At 42.3% G+C, this 24,988-nt stretch overlaps 1 protein-coding gene across 4 annotated transcripts in view; it reads right to left on the bottom strand.

The window, feature by feature from the left end:
• NHEJ1 (non-homologous end joining factor 1) overlaps positions 1 to 24,988 on the bottom strand; it is an 81,158-nt gene that overhangs the window by 49,858 nt on the left and 6,312 nt on the right. For all 4 annotated transcript variants that reach the window (XM_084893105.1, XM_084893108.1, XM_084893106.1 and 1 more), the window contains exons 4-5: positions 22,081 to 22,219; positions 21,409 to 21,467 (exon numbers count right to left, since the gene is read on the bottom strand). In XM_084893105.1, coding sequence (XP_084749231.1) covers positions 21,409 to 21,467; positions 22,081 to 22,219 — 198 coding nt within the window. The remainder of the gene's footprint in view (positions 1 to 21,408; positions 21,468 to 22,080; positions 22,220 to 24,988) is intronic.

Below are 24,988 nucleotides of genomic sequence, written 5' to 3'. Positions count from 1 at the left end.
TACAGAGGAGACTATAAACAGAACAAATATAGAGCTGCTTTATTACAAGGCAGTGTGGGGTTGGTGGCTGGCTGATTACAGGGACACTCCCCAGTGCTCTCTGCAATCCCAAACCTCAATAAAGGCCAGACTAGAGCTGCTTTCAACCAAAGGGCAGGCAATTGAATCCAGGGGGCCCCTAGAATCCCTTCAGATTCCAGTCCAGGATATGATACCTGCCTTGGTTGAAGATAAGAAGGAAAGCAAACACAATCTAAGAACAACCCCACTTAGCAAAGAGCCCCCACGCCATCTTCTCAAAGGCAAACACAATTAGTATGGTTTGAGTCTCTTGCAATCAACAGATATCAACCTTCAGATTTAAAAAAAAAAAAAAAAATAGAAATCAAAAACAAATTGGTAGACGAAAAACCCATACAAGTCAGGAACAGTACAGAGTGAGAAGCAAGAATAGACTGGAAGGCAGAGAAGCAGTGCAGCCTGAGTGACTAAAACAACCATATTACGCAAAACATCATAGAAGGAAAGAGTGGGAAATCCACAAGTCCTCTCTTCTGGGCTCTGGGCACACGGCGTCCCTTCCTGGGTGACTCACGGTGGGGTCACCTTCACCCCCTGCTTCATGTGGTAAGGGCCTCTTTATAAGGAGACACACCACGAGCCTTCTCCTCCTCCATCTCTGCGAGCCAGGAGAATTGCGTCACTGACCTCTACACATACTCACTCCCTCCTCTTTCCAGCCGGCCACCACACAAGGGATCTTGTCTTGTGGTCCCTGCGATCCTTTCATCTGGGCTCCAAACCCACTGTCACCTTGGCCCTGAATCACTCCCCAGGAGACACTGGGAAAACATTGCTGGACAAAGAACGTCTGGGTCCTGTATGGCTAGAATTTACTGATCCCTGCTGGTGAGGGAACCCGGGCCATGCTCTCCCCTGCCCAAGGCCAAGGCCCAGGAATAATTTTGAACCTGGCCTGTGGCCAGCTCTGCTACAGACTAGGTTTTCGCTGATTTGGGGGATACCAATTCCCTCCAGCTACCAAGAACCTAAGGACTGAGAGGCAGCCTTAAAGGTTCTAGCTTATCTACCTTGCTTGTTCAGAGGCCAAGATATTACTAGAGTTGGGAAGAGAGCCAGCAAGTATCACTCTCCCCAACCCCCCCGGTTCTGTTCTCATCCCACTTGGCTATCCTGTTCTCAGGGCGGCCCCAAGGAAAACATTTTGGCAGCTGAAAATGTCAGTGTTTCTCAGATCCTTCTCCAAGATAGAGGATTCCCCTCCAACTGTGTCTCAGCTCATTCCATGTCTCATGGTCCTAACATTTTTTTCTTGACCTTCTATGTGATGATACTCCAGTTTGGTGCTTAGCCATTTTTCTATAATTTCAGGTCTCTGTTTCAATGGGCAGATTTAAGAAGTTACAGGAACACTTCTTAGTCTCTGAGCATCCTCTCTTCTCAAATATAGTTCATTAGAACAGAGCCTTTGAGACGGTGTGAGATAGTGGGAAAAAAGCTCTGTACTAGAAAGTCAAAGGATGAGGTTCTGGTTTCAACTGCAATTACTTGTGGGATTCAGGATCACTTAATTTCTCTGAGCCAGTCCATCAGAGCTCCTCATCCTGAAGTGGTCCTATGAGGTAAAAAAAAAAAAGGAAATTTGTTCTTTTTTTTAGTTTTCTTTTTATCTGAGTAGTTGATCAGTATATTTGTGTTGAATGTTACTCAGTGAAGCCCGATCATTTCACCAGGTTTAAATTAAGTAATAAAGACAAAAATTCTCTGTAGAATGCATAGCACCACAAAATGTACTGAGTTCTTACAACAGAGCAAACAAGTTAAACAAAGATAGATAATATTCCTGGCCCTCGGGGTACTTACTATCTAGTGGAGGGAGTCAGGAAAACCAGTAATTACGACGCAGTGTTGACAGGGCCTGTGATCGATCAAATAAAGAGGCACATAAGAAGGGCAACTAAACTGAACTGGAGAGCCAGGGAAAATTCCCTAGAGGAAGTAACATCTTCACTGAAATCTAAACAACCAATAGGAGCTATGCAGGTGAGAAGGTTTGCTGTGCTGCCAGGGGGTTTCCAGAGAGAACAGCATGTGCCAAGGATCAGAGATAAGAGAGAGAATAATGGGTTCTAGGAACGGACAGTAGTTCGATGTGACTGAAGCATAAATTTGGGACAGAAGGTAGAGAGTATGAATGGGGGCAGTATAGCCTAGCAGAAGAGAAGATGAAGCCTGAAAAGGAAGTATACGTATATCACATTAAAAAAAAAAAAAAAAAAAAAAAAAAAAAAGGCCTAATGGCCTAGCTGGCTTGGCTCAATGGTTGTCGACCTATGAACCAGGAGGTCATGGTTCGATTCCCAGTCAGCGCACATGCCCGGGTTGCAGTCTCGATCCCTGGTATGGGACATACAAGGGGAAACTGATGAATTATTCTCTCTCATCATTGATGTTTCTATCTCTCTCTCCCTTCCTCTCTGAAGTCAATATATATATATGGTGTTTTTTGTTTGTTTGTTTTTGAAAGGGCCTTAATGGTTTTATTAAGGAGTTTGGACTTCATCCTAAGGTCAATAGCAAGGCATCGATCAATTTTAAGAGGGACACGTGGCTAGAATTATTTTAATCAGGGGCTTCCATCTGGTTTCTTTTCCTGATTGCAGATCCCTGAGGTTAGTGAGGGAAGCAGAAGTGAGACTGGGCCTACTTCTTTTCCTTCCATTCTCTGGCAACGGTGGAACCCAGAAGGTTCATGCTCCCTTCCTCATGGAACTCTCTAGCCCTTTAAAATCATGTCTTGAAAAAAAATTTTTTTTTTAATAAATAAATAAAATCATGTCTTGTTTTCCAAACAGTTTTCCCTCTCCGTCCCCTTATTCCTCTCTCTGGCAAAGAATAACCTTTGACCGTGTGCCAAGTCCTTCCAACCAGCTTTGCTATGGACCTGGGCTATTAGCCTCACCCCACCCCCAACTAGAGCTGTCAGGTAACCCTGCCAATAATCCACATTTCTAATCAAAGCCCCATTTCTTATCTCTTACTTGAATTCCACCAACTCTGCCAATATTTACTTTTCCCTTCAATCCTAGATCTCTCAACTTTTAGAAACAATTTGGTGGCCTTCTAACAGAAGATTAAGATAATGCTGACCAAACACATGATCAATCTGTAGAAGAAAGACCTCATATCCAGGCAGTAATGACACACTAGTAAATAAGCTCTATGGAAAACATAACTCCTTTTCTTTCTTTACCTCATTACGTCACCTAGAGTGGCAGTTGAGGTTGGAAACAATGCCCCAAGGCAATGATTTTCAACCTTTTGGCACACCAAAAAATATTTTTGGGGGCCAATCTGACAAATAAATAGGTATACTTTTGATTCATTCACACCAGAAGGCTATTGTTGTGTTGGCTGTTGTCATTTTTAACTTGACAATCTAAGGGGAAGGAGGTCAGTGCCCCTGACTAAATGGTCAGATGCTGCATGCTTTAAAAATTCTTTCAGCACACGGTTGAAAATTGCTGTTGCCTAAAGGAAAATCATCGTGGTCATTAACTTTATCTCTTGGCCTCACTGTTTAACCTTAGAATAACAGAACCTCAGCGCTGGGAAAGAAAGAGTGAACCCTCTAGTCCAACATTCTAGCTCAGTGTCAGAGTTCTTTGGCATGGCATGGCGACTGAGGTCAGATTATTTCATACTGCCTAAAATGTCCTTAATCACTCCTTTTTCTATTCGTCTCCTATGAAACAGGGTTAGGGCAAGAGCTCTATGTTCAACAGAGCTCAAACTCACTGGGTCTTAAGGTTCTAGAACAATGCTATTCAGTGTGATCAGCAGCCTGGTGCTAATCCAGGAACTCTTTGTTACTAGCCCATAATGAGGTAAGGATAGAGACTGAATGTAAGTATTTCAAACACAGGTTCAGAGGACTCATTTCAATGGCCAAGGTATAAAATGGTTTGAGTATTATTCATCTTGTCACATGTGGCATGTGCTGCATATTAGCTATGCACAGTAAAACCATGTGTCAGATTATTTTGAAAAGCACTGTTCTAGAAGGTTCCATGAGAAACCAAGAGGATAGATATGGGGGGTAGGAGTGCTAGCTCTCCTCTCTTTCCCCCTCTGGATACAATAGAGAGTGAATCTGCTCTTGGGATGAGGAAGAGGAAGCTGCCCCCACTAAGGCCCTGGATGCCGGGGTGAAGAAGAGGGCAGGAGTTGGTGGCCAGGTTATCAGGCAATAACAAACTCAGCATCCAAGCACGCTACTTCCAGCAATGCAAGGAGCTTCCTTTGTTTTGGGAAAACAAGAGCTGCAAGAAGCTTCTCCTTGACACGTTCTTGCCTGGCTTCGGAGAAGCCCAACCACCCCTGACACACAAACAGGACAGTCCTGGCCAATGATAGACAAGCCAGTACCCTGACCACAACCCCTGTTTGCTTTTCCTTTTCCACCACTTCCTCAGTTGGAGGGCCAGTGTGGGGCCATCGGTAGCCACCAGCCTAGGTCACCATTCAAGAACTTCACCCCCAATGACCCAGCACCTATTCTACACAACCTTTCAATGCCCTTTATACAGCCTACTTTCTCTCCCCAATATAGTACTTTTTTTTCTGAGACCAGGGGCTTCCGGCCCCTTCCATAGAGTGGTAGGTAAAGCTAAGCCTCCAAGCACCACTCTGACAAACTCCATGATATGCTCTACCAAACCATGTTTTAACTCTAAAACCAAGAAGATCTGCATCATCCCCCAAGAAGAACAAAACATGAGGTCTCAAAAATATCTGGATCAAGTATTATTATGTTACCTGAACAGTCACTTGATTATATTAGACCCCCCGCTTTAAGAGCCCAGTTATCACCTAACCTATATAAAGCAATGTATCTCTTCATGATGCAGAGGTTGACCAAACTAAACTTCCAAGTAGGTTGCTAGGAGTTTAAGACCAAAGACAAAAAAAACAAACAAAAAAAACCAACAAACCTAGGAGACTAGCTCTTAAGGTACAAACAGAATAAGAGCATCAACCTCTATAGACACATGAGACCAAAGACATCAGGGATTTTCGCCAAGAGTTTTTGGCCTTCTAAGACCAAAGACATCAGGGATTTTCGCCAAGAGTTCTGAGAGGTAGAGCTTGCATGTCCCACTTTTTCTTCTTTTTTTTAATATATTTTACTGATTTTTTTACAGAAAGGAAGAGAGAGGGACAGAGAGTTAGAAACATCGATGAGAGAGAATCATCGATCAGCTGCCTCTTGCACCACCCCTACTGGGGATGTGCCCGCAAACAAGGTACATGCCATTGACCAGAATCAAACCCGGGACCTTTTAGTCCGCAGGCCGAGGCTCTATCCACTGAGCCAAACCGGTTTCGTGCAAGTGCCACTTCTGACTCTGCTATGAACCATCAAGAGCCTTGGGGGCCAGCAAACCTTCCTCTCTTTCTGATTAATCAAGGGAGCTTACTCTTTACCCTCAGGGCCCAAGAGCCCACGTTCCTATGAAGACTCATTTGTCCAGTAAGGGAGGAGTGTGGGGGCGGGACTCCCCCCACTCCAGGCCGCCTTCATGCCAAAGGAGGAGGAAACAGAATAAGCAAAATAAAATTCATAAAGTGAAGCAGTAATTATGGCGTGGTCAACAAGAGGCTGTCCTCAGGCCCATCATTATGTGGCTAAATTTAACGCCCTGCGCGGCCAGGGGAGCCGTGCGCCCGGGGCACCGTGTGTCCACACAGACGCCAGCTCCGCCACCTTCGCCCGCTCCACAGCCGCCAGGGCTGCCAGAAAGCAGGTCACAATTTTTTTTATAGTCTGTTTACCAAGATGCTGTTTTTACTGCCGAGGTTTCTCTCATTTTATCTCTTTTTCCCTTTCCCCCCAAACAGACTGGCCTGTATTTTCTGCACTGTTTTTTTTTTTTTCTTTCTTTCTTTCTTTCTTTCTTTCTCCCTCTCTCAGTACTATTTTGAGAACTCTAATTTTATATGGTATGTCCCTTTTTTTTTTCTTTTTTTTTCTTTTTTTTTTTTTTTTGGTAAATATTTGCCATGACTAAGCCAGGCACATCCAGTTTAAAAGGCTCCGTCCCACAAAACATCGGGTATTTAATGATATGCATCTCATTAGCTTGTCCCATGAAAGGGGGTATAGAAAAAAAAAAAAAAAAAAAAAAGCAACTTACAGACTCTCTCACTTTTTATATCTAGAGAGACCTATATTTATATATAAGGACAAGCTGAAAACTGACATTCTAAGCCCCAATACGAATTGGTACAATGGCTATTTGATTCAGGCTTTTAGGCCTCAGAAGTAGTTTCAGGAGACAGGGGCTATGGTCTATATAGCACTGCTAGTTGATCCAGGTAGTTCTGACCAGATCAGAAAAGCTAGAACCATTTTCAAACTCTGGGGTATTTGACTCTTGATTAGGGCTCACTACATCAAAACTCTGGGATCTCCTCGACACTAAATTTCATAAAATGAGAAAAGAAAAAGAGGTAAAAGGGGTACTTTCTTCACTGGTGGATGAAGTCAAAGAAGGGAACCTATGAGTTAAGAGAGTGCTGAGAGAGACCCCCTCCCCACCTCCCACTCACCATCCAAAGGGCCTCTCCAGCTGGGCAAAGCCCCAACATTGATGGGAGGGTTTCTTACTGCACATGGCAGGTTCAGTGAAAGGAATTGTATGGTCAAGTCCGCTTATTGCACTGAACAAAAGGCACAGCATCCGATAAATAATCTCTGTTACTTTCCTGCAATGCTTTTTTTTCCCCCCCTTTGATTGGACCAATTTATTTTTTATTTTTTATTTTTAATAAATCTATTGCTCAGACCTGCGATGCTTTTAAAGCCAGATTAATACTCTAAAATGGAGTTAGAGGAACCCCAACATTCAGTATTTGTTGGGGGAAGCCCTAGCCAGTTTTGCTCAGTGGATAGAACGTCAGCCTATGGACTCAAGGGACCCAGATTCAATTCTGGTCAAAGGCACATGCCTGCGTTGCAGTAGGGGGCATACAGGAGGCAGCCAATCAATGATTCTCTTTCATCACTGATGTTTCTATCTCCCTTTCCCTTCCTCTCTGAAATCAATAAAAATATACACTGAGTGGCCAGATTATTATGACCACCCCATCAGTACTTCATTGACACTTCCAAAAATACTGAATATTGAAAACTTCCTAAGAAAATACTCTCAAGGTTTTATTATTATTATTATTATTATTTGCATAACTAATTCACTTTATTGTACTGATGGGGTGGTCATAATAATCTGGCCGGCCATAATAATCTGGCCACTCAGTGGTATATATTAAAAAAAAAAAAGAAGTGTTGGGGGAAAGGCAATGGATACATGGACTGAGAGACCCTGAGTGGCTGCTCAAGCAGCATCTCATGGGGAGTCCATAGGCATCTGCAGGGGTGACCAAAGGTCCAGAGTCCCTAACTTGGTGTTCATTAGTTAATTTAGGATAATCATACTCTAGAGTAGGGGTGTCGAACTCAATCAGAGAAGGGGCCAAAATCTAAAATCCAGCCTAAATCGCGGGCCGAATGGTTTACTGAACAGTCATAAACTGACAATGTCATAAACTGACAGCGGAGTGCAGTGATGACAGCGCGGTTCGGGCCACATTGCAAGGCCTGGCGGGCTGGATTTGGCCCGCGGGCCTTGTGTTTGACACATGTGCTCTAGAGGGTTAACTGATGCTATCTTAAATCCTAAGAGAGTACTTTTGAAATTAAAATGTCAATTTTACAAGGTGGGGGCTCTACCATTCCAGTGACTGATATATCTTCAGCTGATTTTTCCTGGGAAGCTGAATAAACAGTGAGAGTGCTACTAGTTAAAACACAGAAAAAGGCAAAGAAAAAAAAACAGCAAATGACTGTATGGGATAGCTCATAGACACTGTGTGGAAAGAGCTATACATTATTAATATGCATTCTACTATAGTATTGCTCTAGCACCGTGCTATTGATAGATAAATTAATAAAGTGTAACTCTATTGGTTTTTCTTTTTTAATTCTATACCATTCTGCTCCTCTATTAGTATATCTCCTCAAATGTCATGAATTGTTTAACAGTTTTTCTCAAATTGCATATAAGAGCCTCGAGGTGTGTAAGACCAAGAGTTGGAAGAAAGGAATGTAGAATAATAAATGAGGCAGTACTTGGAGCAGAGTCCTCTAGCCATGCACCATTTTCCTATCCTGCAATTAATTTAGGTCTCTATACTGCTCAGAAGTGGGACCCAGTCTTGCCTGCTGCCCACATAAAGTTCATATGTAGCCATGTAACAAGTGGCAAGGCAATGGAAGAATATTGGACTGGAAGTTCAGAGCCTTATGTTCTAGTGCTAAATTCTGAGTCCTGGTGCCAAAATCTACTACCAGTTGTCTACACAGGAGTTCTTTTATCTTTGTGGGCCCTAATTTCCTCATAAGTAAAATGAAGAGGCTTGATATATTCTTAAATTGATAAACTCCCTTAAAGCTCATAAAATTTGATTGCTCTAATCTCTGTACAAGGTATCAGAGATGTCATGATTCGCTGCATTAAGGTACTAGCCTAAGCTCTTGATGAAATTTGCAATCTTAGGAGAAACAATTGTAATAATCTGAACAATAAAGATTTATTTAAAAAAAATAAAAGTAAATAAAAAAGATTTGCAATCTTGTCTCATAAGCAATAACATATATACAAACAGTTGGGTGAGTTACTTCTATAAATGGCTAATCTCATCCATTTTATATTGATTCTTACTTATCTCATTATCAGAGGCTACCCTAAATTTGGAGCTGGGGACTTCACAAAATGAAATACCAAGATGATGTTCAACTGTTCTTTCTTTTTTTTTTTCTTTTTTCTTTTTTTTTTTTTAAATTTTTTTTTAATATATTTTATTGATTTTTAACAGAGAGAAAGGGAAAGAGATAGGGAGCTAGAAACGTCGACGAGAGAGAAACATCGACCAGCTGCCTCCTGCACACCCCCCACTGGGGATGTGCCCGCAACCCAGGTACATGCCCTTGACCGGAATCGAACCCGGGACCTTTCAGTCCGCAGACCGACGCTCTACCACTGAGCCAAACCGGCTTCGGCTCAACTGTTCTTTCTTTAAGCCAAGATGTGTTGTCATAATATTATCTCAAAGCTCCTCCTCATTCCTAGCTTTACTCGCATCAACTCAGAAGGCGTTCTTTGGAGTAAAAGATTCTAAGCGACCATGTACAACATCAGAACTGCTCTGGCTTCAAGCATAAGAGTAACAGATGCCAAAGAGCTTTTGAAGGATTCCCTCAAACCACCACACCTCAGGGGAACCTCTCAGATTGTGTAACTGAATAAAACACCCAGTGTGTCTTCCCTTCAGCAGCCACTTATTATACAAAATCCCTCTGAACTCTTAGCTCAAGATTCATCTCTTCCATAAATACCTTACCCAAAGTAACCTGGTATGAACCCTAGATCCCATCCAAATGAATCTATTTCTTCCTCCTCTCGAATAACATACATTTTATGCATTTAGAATATTCTTTGCATATGTATAAATTCCAGTGGTCTAATCTCTTTTAAAAGTCCATTTTTCAAGGGCAGAAACCAAGTTTTAATTTTTTCGTATCATAAAACATTAACTATCATGGTTTAATATTTTCGATGGTGCTTAATAAGTACTATCCACATAGAACTGAAGCTTCCAAATAGACTGAAGATCTCCCATGCAGAATGAAAAAAATGCTTCCTGAGACTTTGTAGTGATGCTTGCCTTGACAGTTTTCTATGGGCGATAACAAGGATGCCCACGAATTCTACATATTGGACAGCTAGCCCAGCCACTGAGGCTCACTGGTTGATTTCAGAGAGAAAGGGAAAAGGAGAGAGAGATAGAAACATCAATGATGAGAGAGAATCATTCATTGGCTGGCTCCTGCAAGCCCCCTACTGGGGATCAAGCCCACAACCCCGGGCAAGAATCGAACTGTGACCTCCTGGCCGCTCAACCACAGAGCAACGCTGGCCGGGCTGATCCTCTTTTTAAGTAAGGCAGACTGGATGCCATTGGAAAGGACTTTATAATTCTGGGGTGAAAAAGCTACATCTCCTGGGGAAAGAGGATGGAAATAGGCAGAAATCAAGTCACCCATCTTCAAATACATCCCGTGCCTCCATGCCATCCACAAACCCTAGAGGAAGTATTAATCCTTCCACTTGCTCAGCTCAGCAGGTCCCTGCTTTCACAATTTCCTTTTCCAGTGGCTTCTCCTGTGATTTTAAACATATGTGTCTTCACATCTTAAGAAAGGATTGTACTTAAACCACTTCTAGCTCTCCAGCTAGCTCTCATTTCCTTTCATTGTGAGCCTTCTCTGATGAGGGTTCTACATTCGATGTCTCCATGCCTGATCAACTGATTCTTCTTAAACTGCCCCAATCTGCTGATATTGCCCAGATTACAAATCACCTAAAGGCTTTTTCCTCGGACAGTCAGGCAGTTGCCCTTTCTCTTTGGTCTCTCTCCTACATGTGAATTGCCCTACTTGGTTGGACAGGAAGAGCATGGGTAAAGACAAATGAGAGTAAATCAGCTGAGTGACTTGAAACCAATTACATAACCCTTAAGCCTCTTTATCTTTCAAGTGAGGATAATGTTACTAATCTCACAGGTTTGTTGTAAGGATTAAAAGTTATAATTTAGCCCTAGATGATTTGGCTCAGTGGATAGAGCATCCACCTACGGACTGAAGGATTCCAGGTTCGAATCTGGTGAAGGGCACATGCCTGGGTTTTGGGCTGGATCCCCTGCAAGGGGTGTGCAGGAGGCAGCCAATCAATGATTCTCTCTCATCATTGATGTTTCTATCTCTCTCTCCCTCTCCCTTCTTCTCTGAAATTAATAAAAATTTATATTTTTTAAGTTATAATTTAGATAAAGCACCTAGCACTGTGTCTGGCACAAGCACAGTATATACTTAATAATGGTTACTTCCTCTTTCTTGGCTAATTTACTCCTCTATCCAGATCTTCATCCTATCTCACTCACATTTCCTTCACTGGCACCTATGACTCATTCCAATTATGTCTGTTCCCAAAATCTCATCATTGGACTTTTGTTCTTTTTTCCTTGCTCTTCCCAACAAAAGATACACCCATTCTCCAATTCTGCTCCTTTGTACATGACTCCTAAATCTATTTCTATAGGTCCTTTTCTTCAACCTAAGCTTCAATCCTATTTTTTAGACTTTCCTGAATTCCCCTTGTATGTCCTACAATCTATTTAAATTCAGTATGTATTGAAAAAGATCTTCATCTTGCCCAGCCGGTGTTGCTCAGTGGTTGAGCATCAACTCATGAACCAAGAGGTTACTAGTTCTATTTCTAGTCAGGGCACATGTCCAGGTTGTGTGGGCTGACCTCCAGTAGGGGGCATGTAGGAGGCAGCCGACTGATGTTTCTCATCGATGTTTCTATCTCTCTATCCCTCTCCTTCCTCACTCTCTAAAAAAAAAAATAATAATAACTATTACAAATAAAATTGCTGTAATTATATTTTTAAAATAAATAAATAAAAATAAATTAATAAAAAACATTTTTTAAAAAGATCTTCATCTTATGTTTTCAAATTAACATTAATTATATAAGTCACCGATTTTTTTTTTAATAAGTGAAGGCATTATTAAATGGGCATACAGTAACCAATGGAGTTTTGTGAAACCTTTCTCTACCAGAGAAAAAGAGGAAGATTCAACTGTGAATCACAGCAAAATGCCCCAGAGGCATGTGAAGCTTATAGGTTAGGCTTAAAGGGGCTAGATATTTGCCAGAAATAAGGCATCAATCAGCACTGCCTCAAACTCAATTCTGAACTAAGTGCATTTCTCAGACTGGAGATTAAAACCACCTGATAGACTAACAGTAGATTTGGTGAAGCTAAACAACAAAATAGTTTTGTTTTTTTTAATTTTAGAAGAGCTGGTAACATCCTTTGAATGAAGTGAGACACACAACTCCCTGCAGCAGTGTATGTTAAACTGTGCTAGCCTATCTAGGTCTAGAAACAGGGGGATATATGATTTAGTTTTTCATAGGCTCCCACAAATCTCTTTTATCTTTTGTCCAGCCAGATACACGTATTTATGATATGTACCTATAGGCATCTGAGTTTAAACATTTGGTTTTGAATTTTTTTCAGGTAAGAGAATTTGGAACATGATAAAGTCCTTCACTATTGAGATTCCCAGAATCAGAAGCCTGACTTTCGGAAACGCGTCATTTTACCCATTGTATTTTCTATATTGATTTCCTTTTCGTTTTCCCTCTGATTTTAAATAAATTTCCTTTTGAAAGTCTAAGCCCTTATAAAGCTTTGTAAAAGGAAAATAAAGAAAGGGGCCTTTTTACATATTCTTGGGCCCAAAGAAAAGAAGTGGTGTAACCTGGCAGCAGGGCTCACTGGTGACTCTAGGAGTCACAGTGAGAAAAACCCCAAAGAGAAGGCAAAATTTAGAAGAAATATAGTTGAGAAACATGTGCAGCCATCCCTTCCTCCCTGGAGATTTTCATTCCAGAGCTCAAATACTGGTGGATTTGTGTTTTAAATAAGGAAAACCATTCCTTTATATGCCCAAGATTAGATTTAATTGAGCCCCACCCATGATTTTTCCCAGCCTGTCAATGGTACCACTATTCTTCAGATCACACAGGCATACCACTGACAGCCTAATCTTCCTGAAAGATTACTTTCATATGTCAATTCTTCAGTCAAGACTTTCAATGGTTTCCCACTATCTACAACAGTAATTAATAACTGTGAGAAGGAAGTGCCCCATCTCCTTTCTAGGAGACGTGCCTCAGTTTGAGAAATACTGCATGTAATGATAGGTGTTAACAGGACTGAAATGGGCAAATAAACAAATTCCAGGCAGAAAAATAGCTGAAAAACATTTACCTTCAGAACAAAGGGCCCATCTTCCAGACCAGCATCTAAGGCCCTCCACAACCTGGCCTCTAATTATTATCTTGCAAACTTTATTTCCTACTAATCCTCACCCACTCTTGTTTGTATCATATATACTTTGCCTATGTACTTTCCACCTAAATTACCTTCCAAATATTTCTCTAGCAAAACTGAAAACAAATCCTTACAGTCCAGTTCGTTCAAGAGCTGTCTTTTACAGGAAGGTTTTTTCAATCGGTCCACTACTGTGCCCCTACTATCACTCATTAAGCACAGTACACTCTCTGATGACAGTATTATCAAACTTTATATGCTCACAGAACCCAGCATAATGCACGTGCACTAGACTGAATTCCAGAAGAATGGACTAACTGCAAGTGTCTCTGGATCAGAGAAGTGACACACACAATGGTATGGAGGACATTCTGATGCCTCTAGAGTTATCCTTCTGGATGATACCAACTCGGATACTGACAAACATGCTCTGAATCCTATGTCTTCCTCTACATATTGAACAACAGGTGCATGGCAGAGGAGCAGTGCTCCCAACTGGGGAAGTAGAGCCTAGAGAGAGGAAAGACTGAAGAAAGAAGAAACTTAACTTACTTTTGGCTCTATGACTGTTTTTTTTCAGGGTTTTGTTAAGTTCTTATTCCTTTGGCTTTTGAGATACTTTTTAACTGGGTCTAGAAAAGAAGTTCTAGGGTCTTTCCAATGTAAGAGATTAAAGGTTTATGTTTCATCTCAGAGTTGGGAACTCTCTCTCAGTAAACTAAGTTTCAAAGAAACGAGGCAGGCAATAGAATGGCAATCTAACAGCGGCCCTCTCATTAGGCTACCCATCCATTTACCACAGGACTGTCTGAGCCTCAGGCTACCAACAAATGATAAGTTGATGGTCTATTCATAAGATAGGGAAACTAAAAAGGAATGGGAAAATGTGATTCCTTCATCCACTCAACAAATATTTCTTGAGGGCCCACTATGCAGAGACACTGAGCTAGGCACTTTGGATGGATCGGTGCACAAAATATACACCCTTATCCTTGGTGAGCTTGCACATTCTAGCAGGGAGGAGGAGACAGACCATACTCAATAAGCAAGTAAATGGATATTGTGGTAATATGTTGGAAAATAAGAGCTAAGGAAAAAACAAATGGCAAAGTAAAATGGGAGTGCCAGTGCAGAGGGGCAGGCATATGGCTCACAATTTTAAATAGAATAGTCAATGTAAACTCCATTGAGGAGATTTATTTGAACAAAGACATTATTGTAGTCCATACAGATACATCCACATTTTTTTTAACACATCTCCCCTTAAGAATGGAGCTTAATTACCCTCCCCTTAAGTATAGCCTGATTTAGTGACTCATCTCTAATAAGAGAATACAACAAGATAGTGATGAGATGTCACTTCTGAGATTGGGTTATAACATGACTACAGCTTCCACTTCGACCTTGACCTTGGTCTTAGTCTTGGTCTCTCAGGGATTGCTGGCTTTGGAGGAAGCCAGGGATATTCATGTGAGTAGCCCTATGGAGAGGCCATGTGACAAGGAAATGGCACCTCCTGCCAACAGCCACATGAGAGAGCTTGGAATCGAATTCTGCAGCCCATGACAATGCCTGCATTCCCATCCAAAATCTTGAGTGTAACTTCATGAGAGACCAGGAACTGGAATCGCCCAGCTAAGCTGCTTACAGATTCCTGACCCTCACACACTGTATGAGATACTAAATGTTTGCTGTTTTAAGCCACTAAACTAGATTTAGAATAATTTGTCATAGAACAATAGATAATTAATACAGACATAAAGGAAGTGAAGGAGTTGGCCACACAAATATCTGAAGAAAGAGCATGGGAACAGGCAGCATAAAGGTCTAAAGCCAGGTGATGTTTACAGTGTTAGAAAAACATGAAGAGGCCAGTATGGCTGCAGTATGTTAGTGAGGGAGAAAGTAGTAGGAGATGAGGTCAGAAAGGTAATGAGGTCCAGATCATGCAGGGTTTTGTAGGCCATCGGAAGGTCTTGGTTTTACTCTCTAAGTGAGCAGGAAAGGAGTATGATGTGATTTGTGTTTTAATAAGATCCTTTTGCTGAAACCAGTTTGGCTCGGTGGATAGAGCATCAGCCTGCAGACTGAAGGGTCCCAAGTTCGATTCCAGTCAAGGGCATGTACCTTGGTTGCGGGCACATCCCCAGTTGGGGGTGTGCAGGAGGCAGCTGATCGTTGTTTCTCTCTCATCAATGTTTCTAGCTCTCTATCTCTCTCCCTTCCTCTCTGTAAAAAAATTAATAAAATATTTTAAAAAATAAATAAAAATAAAAATAAATAAGATCCTTTTGTTGGCCAGAAGCTGATTCCTGGGAAGGAGAAGCAGCAGGAATACCAGTAAAGAGGCTATTGCAAAAATGCAGGAAAAAGACGACAGTGGCTCTGACCAGAGTGGCAGAGGTAGGGTACAGGTGGCTGTGAATAGTAGGATAGCATACCTATGCTTGGAAGAAGAGTGGGCTGAGGAAAGGAAAAATTGTCATGGAAAACTCATAAAAGTGATGATGCTTGAGCAGAGTTGGGAAAGTTAAATAGGAGCTTGTCATGGGGACAAGAGCGAAGAGAATACAAAGCAAATGGGTCCAGAGATGTATGCACAGGAATTGTCAATACTTCAGGATAGTGAAATTGGGGGTACTATGGACAAGTGACTGAGGATCAGGTTGAAGAGGTCAGCAGGACCAAATCATGAATAATGTTGTGTGACATGCAAGAAATGTTGAACTCGATCCTAAAGGCTACTGAGAACCACTACAGGACTTTCAGCAAGAGAGTGACATAATCAGGTTTTGTTTCAAGGAGATCACTCTGACACAACTGCAAGTTCAACTCGGGGGGGGGGGGGGGGGGGGCAGTACTGACTGGGAGAAAAGTTAGGAGGCTGTTGCATGGTCACACCAAAAACGGAACAGGGCCTGGTGAATCTAAGGTCATGGGAGCTAGCCGAAATCGGTTTGGCTCAATGGATAGAGCGTCGGCTTGGGGACTGAAAGGTCCCGGGTTTGATTCCGGTCAAGGGCATGTACCTTGGTTGCGGGCACATCCCCAGTACGGGGTGTGCAAGAGGCAGCTGATCGATGATTCTCTCTCATCGATGTTTCTAACTCTCTGTCCTTCTCTCTTCCTCTCTGTAAAAAAATCAATAAAATATATATTTAAAAAAAAATAAGGTCATGGGAGCTAGAAAATAGAAAAACAGCAGATTCAAAAGACAGCTGACAAGTTGGGCTTTGGAAGAAGCAAGGACAAACAGCAAAGTACATAACTCCCACTTTTTCTACATTTCTAGCTAGACAACTGAGTGGGTAATGGTACAATTCCCCAAGATAAGGTACATAGGAAGAGAAATAGGTTTGAGGAAGCCTAGTATTAATTTGGACATGTTGCATGTAGGACATCCCGGTGGACATGTCAAGCACACAGGAAGAAATATGGCCTGAAACACAGTGGAGATAGAAACCTGGTGCTCAGTGGCGCACCATGAGAGTTAAAACTAGGATCTGGATGACATAACTCAGAAAGAGAGTGAAGGGTGAGAGGATCAAGGACACAATTCTAGGCAACGCTAACATTTAAGGGGCAGGTAAAGAATGACAAGCCAGTCCTCCAAAACCAAGTAGAAGCTGCCTGTGAATGAACCTAACAGGATAGCAATTTTCAAGTTAGAGAACTCCCCATCTTCAATGGGTGTCTCTGATATAATCTTCCTAAGAGCGGCAACCAATAAATTCATTGCAATGAGCAGCTCCATTGCTTGAAAAGATCTGCTCTAGAATCAGGCTGAACCAGACAGTGGATGAAGATAGTAACTAAAACTAGACAGGACACAAAGACCATGGCTACATTTAGGATGCTGAGTCAAATCAATGTTAACTGTAGTTATATAACCAAAACTCTATAGTAGAAGTTGGTTCAAGTATTATACTGAGCAGATTAAGTCTCACAGAATGCAGCAATAGAAGTGATTGCTCTGTTGAATACTCTCCTCTGAAGAGAAAGGAGAGAATTTCCAAATGACTATCTCTGTTAAGGCTCCCCTCCCTAAGAAAGCCGACTTCATGCAACTGCCCAGGTTTTGGTGTCAAGGGCTGATTCCTAGCCAGGGGTTGCCAGCTGCAGAGGGCGGGGCTCTATTTTGGGCTGCCTGTCCCTGAGCCTGGCCAAGTCTGGTTTGAGCAGCATGCAGCCCCAGTGACTCACACACCCATGCAAACCGCCTGTGGCTCAGTGGCCTGGCCTCGGAATGCCAGCCTTAGGCCAGCTCCCTCCTCACCCCATTACACTGGGATAAATAAATAAAGAGCCCCGCCAGCAGCCGCATAGGCTGATGGCTACCAGATGGAGAGAGAAAGGCATGGACAGGGACAGGGGAAGGAACTCCCTCCAGTGGACTAGACTGAGAGTGGGCTGTGCCAGCCCAATTATTCTCAAGTTCCCCTTTTACATAGTTCCTACTGTCATGCAATAACAGTCCCCAGTTCCTTGATTCATCTTCTACTGCTAAAGGTGACTTTCAACCCCTAGTCCTAGGAAATGCTCTATATGGGGCTCTTGCCCTCTCTTAGAATCAAGCCAGCAGCCACTCCACCCAGGTGACTTGTATCAACATTGCAGGTATTCCCCCTTTAGTTAGGCCACCATCAGCTGGCCCCCTTGGGCTCCCTGGAAATGAGAGATCAGAGGCTCTTGGGGGCTAAGGGGGAGGGGGGAAGGACTAAATATGGAGAAATAACCCCTGTTCAATCCTTAAATATTTTTCCTGGTCTTAGTATTCTAGAAACCTCCCTGTCCTACTGCCCCTTGCCCTATCTCTATGGCCTCTTATCCAGCAATAGTCCCAACGCGAACTAGGGAAGACAGAGACCCCAGGCACTGATCACATGGCCCTCTGACATCAGTCCTGGCCCCCCTGAACCTTCATCCCGAGCTCTGTCCCTGGTTTGTTTAACTTCCTATGTTGCTTATTTTGATGGCACATCCTTTTAGCTCAGTCTTGAGTGACCCCGTGACCCTTCTGTGTCCTGTTTATAGGACCCCAGGCAAGCAGAGTAACTGAAAAGTTGCAGCGGCCATCAGAGATTCTGCAATCCCATTAGGAAACCTTTCAGCTCTAGCAGCAATGCAGGACATTCAGTAATCCCAGAGGTCATAAGAATTCCACATTATCCTAGCCCTTAACTCTCCTCTAATTGGTATGTACAACCAAAGTAGCAAAACAAAATAGGGGTAGTCCTATACAAGAAATGTAGGAGGTCCCAAACATACAGCTATAGTTTTATGTCCTTAGGCAAGGCACTTAACCTCTGAGAGGCTCAATTTCTTCTCTTTTTTTTAATATATTTTTATTGATTTCAGAGAGAAAGAGAGAGATAGAAACATCAATGATGAGAGAGAATCATTGATTGACTGCCCCTGCACACCCCCTGCTGGGGATCTAGCCCTCAACCTGGGCATGTGCCCTTGACTGGAATTGAACCTGAGACTCTTCAGTCTATAGGCTGACACTCTATCCACTGTCAGAGGCTCAATTTCTTAACCCATGAAATGGAAAGCTACAGCTATCTGTCTCTCAGATCATTTGCAAATATAATAAAATTCTACAAGTCTATGAGGTTTGGATGATATCCACCCAAAGCCTAAAGGACCAGTATTCTTGAAGTGGTTGGTTCCAAAACACTGAGATCCTTCCTTGGACTCGCACCTGGATTCTATATGCTTTCTTTTGTGGTTTGTGTGCATGTGTACATGTGTGTATGTGTGTGTTATTCTCACTCGATGATATGTGTGGGTTTTTTTTTTTATTTGTTTGGTTTTTTCAAATTGAATTTGAGAAAGAGAGAGAAAATTTAATCAGTTGCCTACTGTATATGCCCCAATCGGAGATCAAATCTGAAACCTAAACATGTGCCTTAACTGGCAATCGAACCCAAAACCTTTTGGTGTATGGGATGACACTCTAACTAACCAACTGAGCCTCCAGCCAGGGCTCTATATGCTTTCACATTCAGGTCTGTAGGTTTCTACCCACTCCAACAGCATGGAAGAGATTAGCCTCCAATTTTACCAAGGTACCACAGTAGCAGGGATGAAGTATTATCTTTAAAAGCAGAGTCCTAGCCCTAGCTGGTTTGGCTCAGTGGATACAGTGTTGGCCTGTGGACTGAAGAGTCCCGGTTTTAATTCGGGTCAAGGGCACATGCCCAGGTTGTGAACTCGATCCCCAATAGGGGACATGCAGGAGGCAGCCAATCAATGATTCTCAACATTGATGTTTCTAGCTCTCTCTCTCCCTCTCTGAAGTCAATAAAAATATATTTAAATAAATAAATAAAAGGAGAGTCCTAAAAGGTCTCCTAAAGAGGCTAAAGCTGACACTTAAAAAAATAATAGATGCCCTGACTGGTTTGGTTTAGTGGATAGAGCATCGGCCTGTGGACTGTAGGGTCCCAGGTTCGATCCCAGTCAAGGGCATGTACCTTGGTTGCAGGCACATTCCCAGTAGGGGGTGTGCAGGAGACAGCTGATCAATATATCTCTTTCATCGATCTTTCTAACTCTCTATCCCTCTCCCTTCCTCTCTGTAAAAAGCAATAAAATATATTTTTATAAAATCAATAGAAATTTACAAGGTAGTTAGTACAGGGCATCGGGCATTCAAAGGGAACAATGCATACGGGGCTATAAAGTTAGAGAAAAAGCACCTTTGGTGATTAAAAGTCATTCTAAATGACTGACGCATGAGGTACACAAAGAAAAATGTCAAGAAACCAAGCTGGACAGTGTTGTAGGCACTAGATCAGGAAGGGACCCCTCTGCTGAGTTAAGAGTAAGTTTTGCAATGTTTAACTAAGGGGCTGATGTACGAATCATGTCCGCTCCAGCCTATGTTAACCTTATCACCAAACTTATAGACAAGGGAAGCTATCTGACAGAAAATGACCTAGGAAATCTCTCTCTACTATAAGTCTAGGTTTAATGGTCTCTCTTTCCCCATAAAGACTTGAAACCTTTTCTGCTTCAGGACTTAACAATATATGCTTTCCTTCTCCAGAGTTACAATTGCTTTAATGAATGGACTTAGCACTCAACTCGCATTTTTTTCTGTCCTTAGTGTTAAGACCCCAAGCATTATGGAGTTATTGCTCAGTCAACGCACAGAGGCAGAACAGGAAGTCCCACCTCAAGAACACCTGCTTTATGCTTAGCTCTATGGAAAGCACTAATCTGGGGTTCAAAAGAAGTTTGAGTGACAGCCCCTACTCACAAGGAGTTTACAAATTCCCTTAGAAGACAAGATAGAAAGAGGAATAGTTTATATATAACATAGTATTATAGTAGCATTATTTACTTACATAAGAAAGTACCAACTTGAGTAACATATACAATTAGAAAACAGGGCAATAATACTGAGGAACTAACCATACAACCAACAAGTCCCAGAATCGTTAGAGAAGAAGATCAATATTGACTGGGATTATCAAAGGTCACTATTAATAATACTCCCCCTGTTTAGCATTTAACAGATATTTCTTTTGGCCAAGCTCAATCCTTAGAAGGGAAACCTAGGCAGGAGCTTCTGACAGGCCACAATTATCTACTCCCCATTCATTCCTTTGCCAGTCCCCTTGTATAAACACTGTGATTTTCCACAGCCTACTGTGCCCACAAGACAGTCCCCAAATGGTAGCCCTGTGCTTTCCACCTTCCTTTACTGCGGGATGTTAAAGAGGCCTCAACAAGTAATAATAATTACCCCTCCCCCCCCATACTGATCCACAATCCAGAATTGTGATCAGATCTTAACAATCAAAGACTTAGCAACTGGGCAACCAAGCTTCCCAAGGTTAGAAAATTCCAAATGAAATACCTAGGTACGCCGGAACTGGTTTGGCTCAGTGGATAGAGCGTCGACCTGTGGATTGAAAGGTCCTGGGTTCAATTCCAGTCAAGGGCATGTACCTTGGTTGCGGGCACATCCCCAATAGGGGGTGTGCAAGAGGCAGCTGATCGATGATTCTCTCTCATCAATGTTTCTAACTCTCTATCCCTCTCTCTTCCTCTCTGTGAAAAATCAATAAAATATATTTTTTTTAAAAATACCTAGGTACTTTAACAGAGATGTTTTATGAATGTTAATTGGCCCACTTTGCCTTTTGCATTCTTTCCTCTTCTTTCCCCCATCTCCCCCATGTACATCTCAAGCTTTATCAGACTTTCTACAGGCAAGTTTTCCAAAGAAAGGGCTTTCCAACCATGCAAGCAACCTAACACCCAAACACAAGTCACCAGTTGGGCACCTGGAAAAAGGAAGTAAAGCCAAGTTGTACAGGACAAAGGAAATAACAAATACTCTACCTCTACCATAAACTGTTCCAAGAAAGAATTTTCTTCAAATGGTTCTGTCTTCAACCGATCTGTAATAAGAAGGGATACAGAAAAGAAACGTGAGTCTTAGGACAAGCTTCCTACCTGTGAGATGGAAAGGAAACAGAGCCCAAAACTTCTTCTTGGTTAAGAGCACAAATATGTGATACCCAGACTCACCTAGTCCAGTGGGAGAAGGGATGAGAGGGTGTGGGCAAACAGGAGGAGCAGAGGATGACTAGCAACAAACAACAGGTTCGGTGGCAGCATGTGCTCCAGGAGTTATTCCCAACATGAAGACAAAGGTCAAACTGAATTTTTATTCTGAAGTTGGAGCTATGCAATTTCCTAAAGTCCCAAGTTCATGTTGCCCTCGTACAATTTTGTATAGCTGCTGGCCCCTAGCCAAAGTCTTTCCTTGCCAATGCCTAGGGCATGTCTGGACTTAGTCACAGCTTCTATTGGCCAGTTGGGTGCCAGCCAGGTGTTCCAGGCAAAGAGAGGTGTCACCAAGCATCAAGTCTCTAGTTTTGGTCAGAACCTAGTGCCCACCCTCGGGGAAGCCCTCTCTGATGCAAATAAAGCTCCTCCCCCCCCTTTTCATGGGCACCTTTGATTATCTGTACCATTTCCCACTCAGTATCTCAGAGAATGTCCTCTCACCTCGGCTCAGTGTAGCCCCGCTCTCCTGGTAGTCCTGGATCTCTAGATCTTTCATACGAAGCAATGTTGCCAGCTCCCTCACTTGGCACTGCAATGCCAGACTCGTGCCCATCAGAGGACGAATCAAATGTTGGGAGACCTTTCATGGAAGAGATAGCAATTAGCCAAGAGCTACATATAAAATACTCCCTAATACTGCATTAGGAACTAGAAAAAAAATACTGAAGAATAAATGTTTTCACAGGAACTTAAAGTGTCATAGGCAAGCAATCCATTTACATGAATGTATACACAAATATAATAATTAAATAAGTATATTAAAGAAGTCCAAGGATTTTCTTTGAGTCACAGACAAAAAAAAGATGGGAAGAATAAAAAATACTCATGAACCAGCTGGTGTTGCTCAGTGGTTGACCATCAACCCATGAACCAAGAGCTCCGTCGTTTGATTCCCCATCAGGGCACATGACTGAGTTGATGGCTCGATCCCCAATAGAGAGGCAGCTGATTGATGTTTCTTTCTATATATCCCTCTCCCTATATCTCTCTCTAAAAATCAATAAAAACTTTTTTTTAAAAAAGAATATTCATGAATAGCTACCTAGAAGTGTGATTTCAAGAGAAGGATGTGGTGCAGCAGTTTCTGGCAGAGACTAAAGCACAAAAGCAGAAGAGCCAACTAACCTTCAAGAAAGTAATTGTGGCTGCAACAGAGTATGCTAGCTGGAGTATAAAAGGAGACAAAAATCACAGAAAGTAGAGAGACTTCAAAGTCGAATTTGATCCAGACACCAATGAAGAGTCATTCCAGGGCTGATGATAGCTCAAAATGAGCCCAGACTTTCAATCTGTTTCTACCAATGCCACAAAGTCTAAGGCCATTGTCATAGAAGCAAGACAGTCACTAAGAGGCCAGCCTAGGAGGATATAAACCACCAACACACCTTGGTCTTCATAAGAGGTAAGAAGGCCGCAAGCACAGCCATACTGCAGTGCAGCTAGGATGATGTTACAGCAATACAAAATTATCATTTAATTCGCCATTGCAAAGTGTCCATTAGTCTTTGAAAGATGAAAGCCTTAGCCAAAGAAAACAACTAAAATCAATAATCTATTTGTGGCTCGAGGATGTTATCAGAGTTTCTTTCCCTTCCCCCAAGGAGATGAGCTGAAGGAGGCACTAAGAAATGCCCTAGACCAGAGGTCAGCAAACATTTTCTGTAAGGGCCAGAGAGTCAATATTTTCAGTTCTGCGGCCCATAAGTCCCTGTCGCAATACTCAACTCTGCTTTGGTAGCATGAAAGGAGCCACAGACAACATGTAATAAATGAGCGTGGCTGGGTTCCAACAAAACTTTACAAAAATAGGCAGCACGCCAGAGTTGGCCTGCTGGCCATAGTGTACCAACCCCAGCCCTCCATCTAAAACAGAGAACTTTTAGACAAGATACCCTACACAGGCTTGAAATGGGGAAACGGTCTAGGGGTGTCCTATAAGATGTGCAAGCCATGCCCTAGCTGATTTGGCTCAGTGGATAGAGCGTCAGCCTGCAAACTGAAGGGTCCCAGGTTCGATTCTGGTGAAGGGCATATGCCTGGGTTGTGGTCTCAATCCCTAGTACGGGGTGTGCAGGAGGCAGCCAATCAATGATTCTCTCTCATCATTGATGTTTCTATCTCTCTCTCCCCCTCCTTTCCTCTCTGAAATCAATAAATATATATTTTTTTAAATGTGAAAGCCAGACTTATTCAATCAGGATGAGAAGTCTGAACTCTGCAGATTTTTGTGTTTTTGTTTTCCCTTAATTTTCTAGTAAAACTTCCTACTAAAACACTCCAATTGTATTGTGGCTCAACTGGAGGGAAAAGGGCTTTTTCCACATTTCTCTCATTGGGAATGGGGGGTGTTAGGTGTTAGGCGTTAGTGCCAGCAGCTTTTGTACCAGCGTTGGGACCCAAGAAATGCTGGGGCATTGGCACAAAGTGGAAGGCCAGAAACCAAGTCCAGTTATAGGTACCAGTCACTTCTCTCCATCGCACAGCACCTCCCAACTGCTGCTGTCTGCCAGCAAGATCCTTAGTGTAAACTTTAGCTTCCAGGAAGTACTGTTCAGAATGTGACAGTTATGCTTTGGGAAAATTTATCTGCATTAGACCCAACCCTCTTTCCTAGGAATTGTTTTTGGTAACTTTGGTTCTATTCAAGATCAATCAGGGAGAAAAACAGGTGAATAGTTGTATGAAAGCAAATCAATATTTGGTGGGCTGAACTGACTGCACTTGCTACCCAGCCAGTGTGGCTCAGCAGTTGAGTGTAAATTCATGAACCAAGAGGTCAGGGAACATGCCTGGGTTGCCGGCTCGATCCCCAGTCGGGGGTGTGCAGGAGGCAGCAGATCAATGTTTCTCTCTCATCAATGTTTCCATCTCTCTAACCCTCTCCCTTCCTCTCTCTCTAAAAAAAATCAACAAAAATATATTTAATAGAAAGTAATTGCACAAGCAGCATCCCCAGCCATTTGGTGACAGCCTTCAAATAACAGAAACTCCTAAAGTTAATTAAGCAGCCTCCCTCCACCTTAATAGCAATTTGTTAAGTATTAGCAAGGATAACAACATGAAACATGATGAGAAACAGGTTTTAATCATTGCCATGTCTAATTAAACATGGTAATGCTATACCAGGCAACTAAAATGATCTACTGGACTCCAGGGTCTATACAGCAAGGGACAGGGGAGCTTTTTATCAGTAAATATTTTAACTTCTAAAATATTTCATAGGCTTGAGTTACATCACTCTGAATCATTGGGGTATAACTCACTTCAAAGTTAGATGAACACTAACTTAGATCAGTTAATCAGAACAAGGCATTGCGGCTGAAGGAATGAATTTCAAAGCAAATCCACA

The sequence above is a fragment of the Pipistrellus hanaki genome (genome assembly GCF_964339955.1).
Source record: "Pipistrellus hanaki genome assembly, chromosome: 8".
Classification (NCBI taxonomy): Eukaryota; Metazoa; Chordata; class Mammalia; order Chiroptera; family Vespertilionidae; genus Pipistrellus; species Pipistrellus hanaki.
This window is presented reverse-complemented; position numbering and strand designations above follow the sequence as displayed.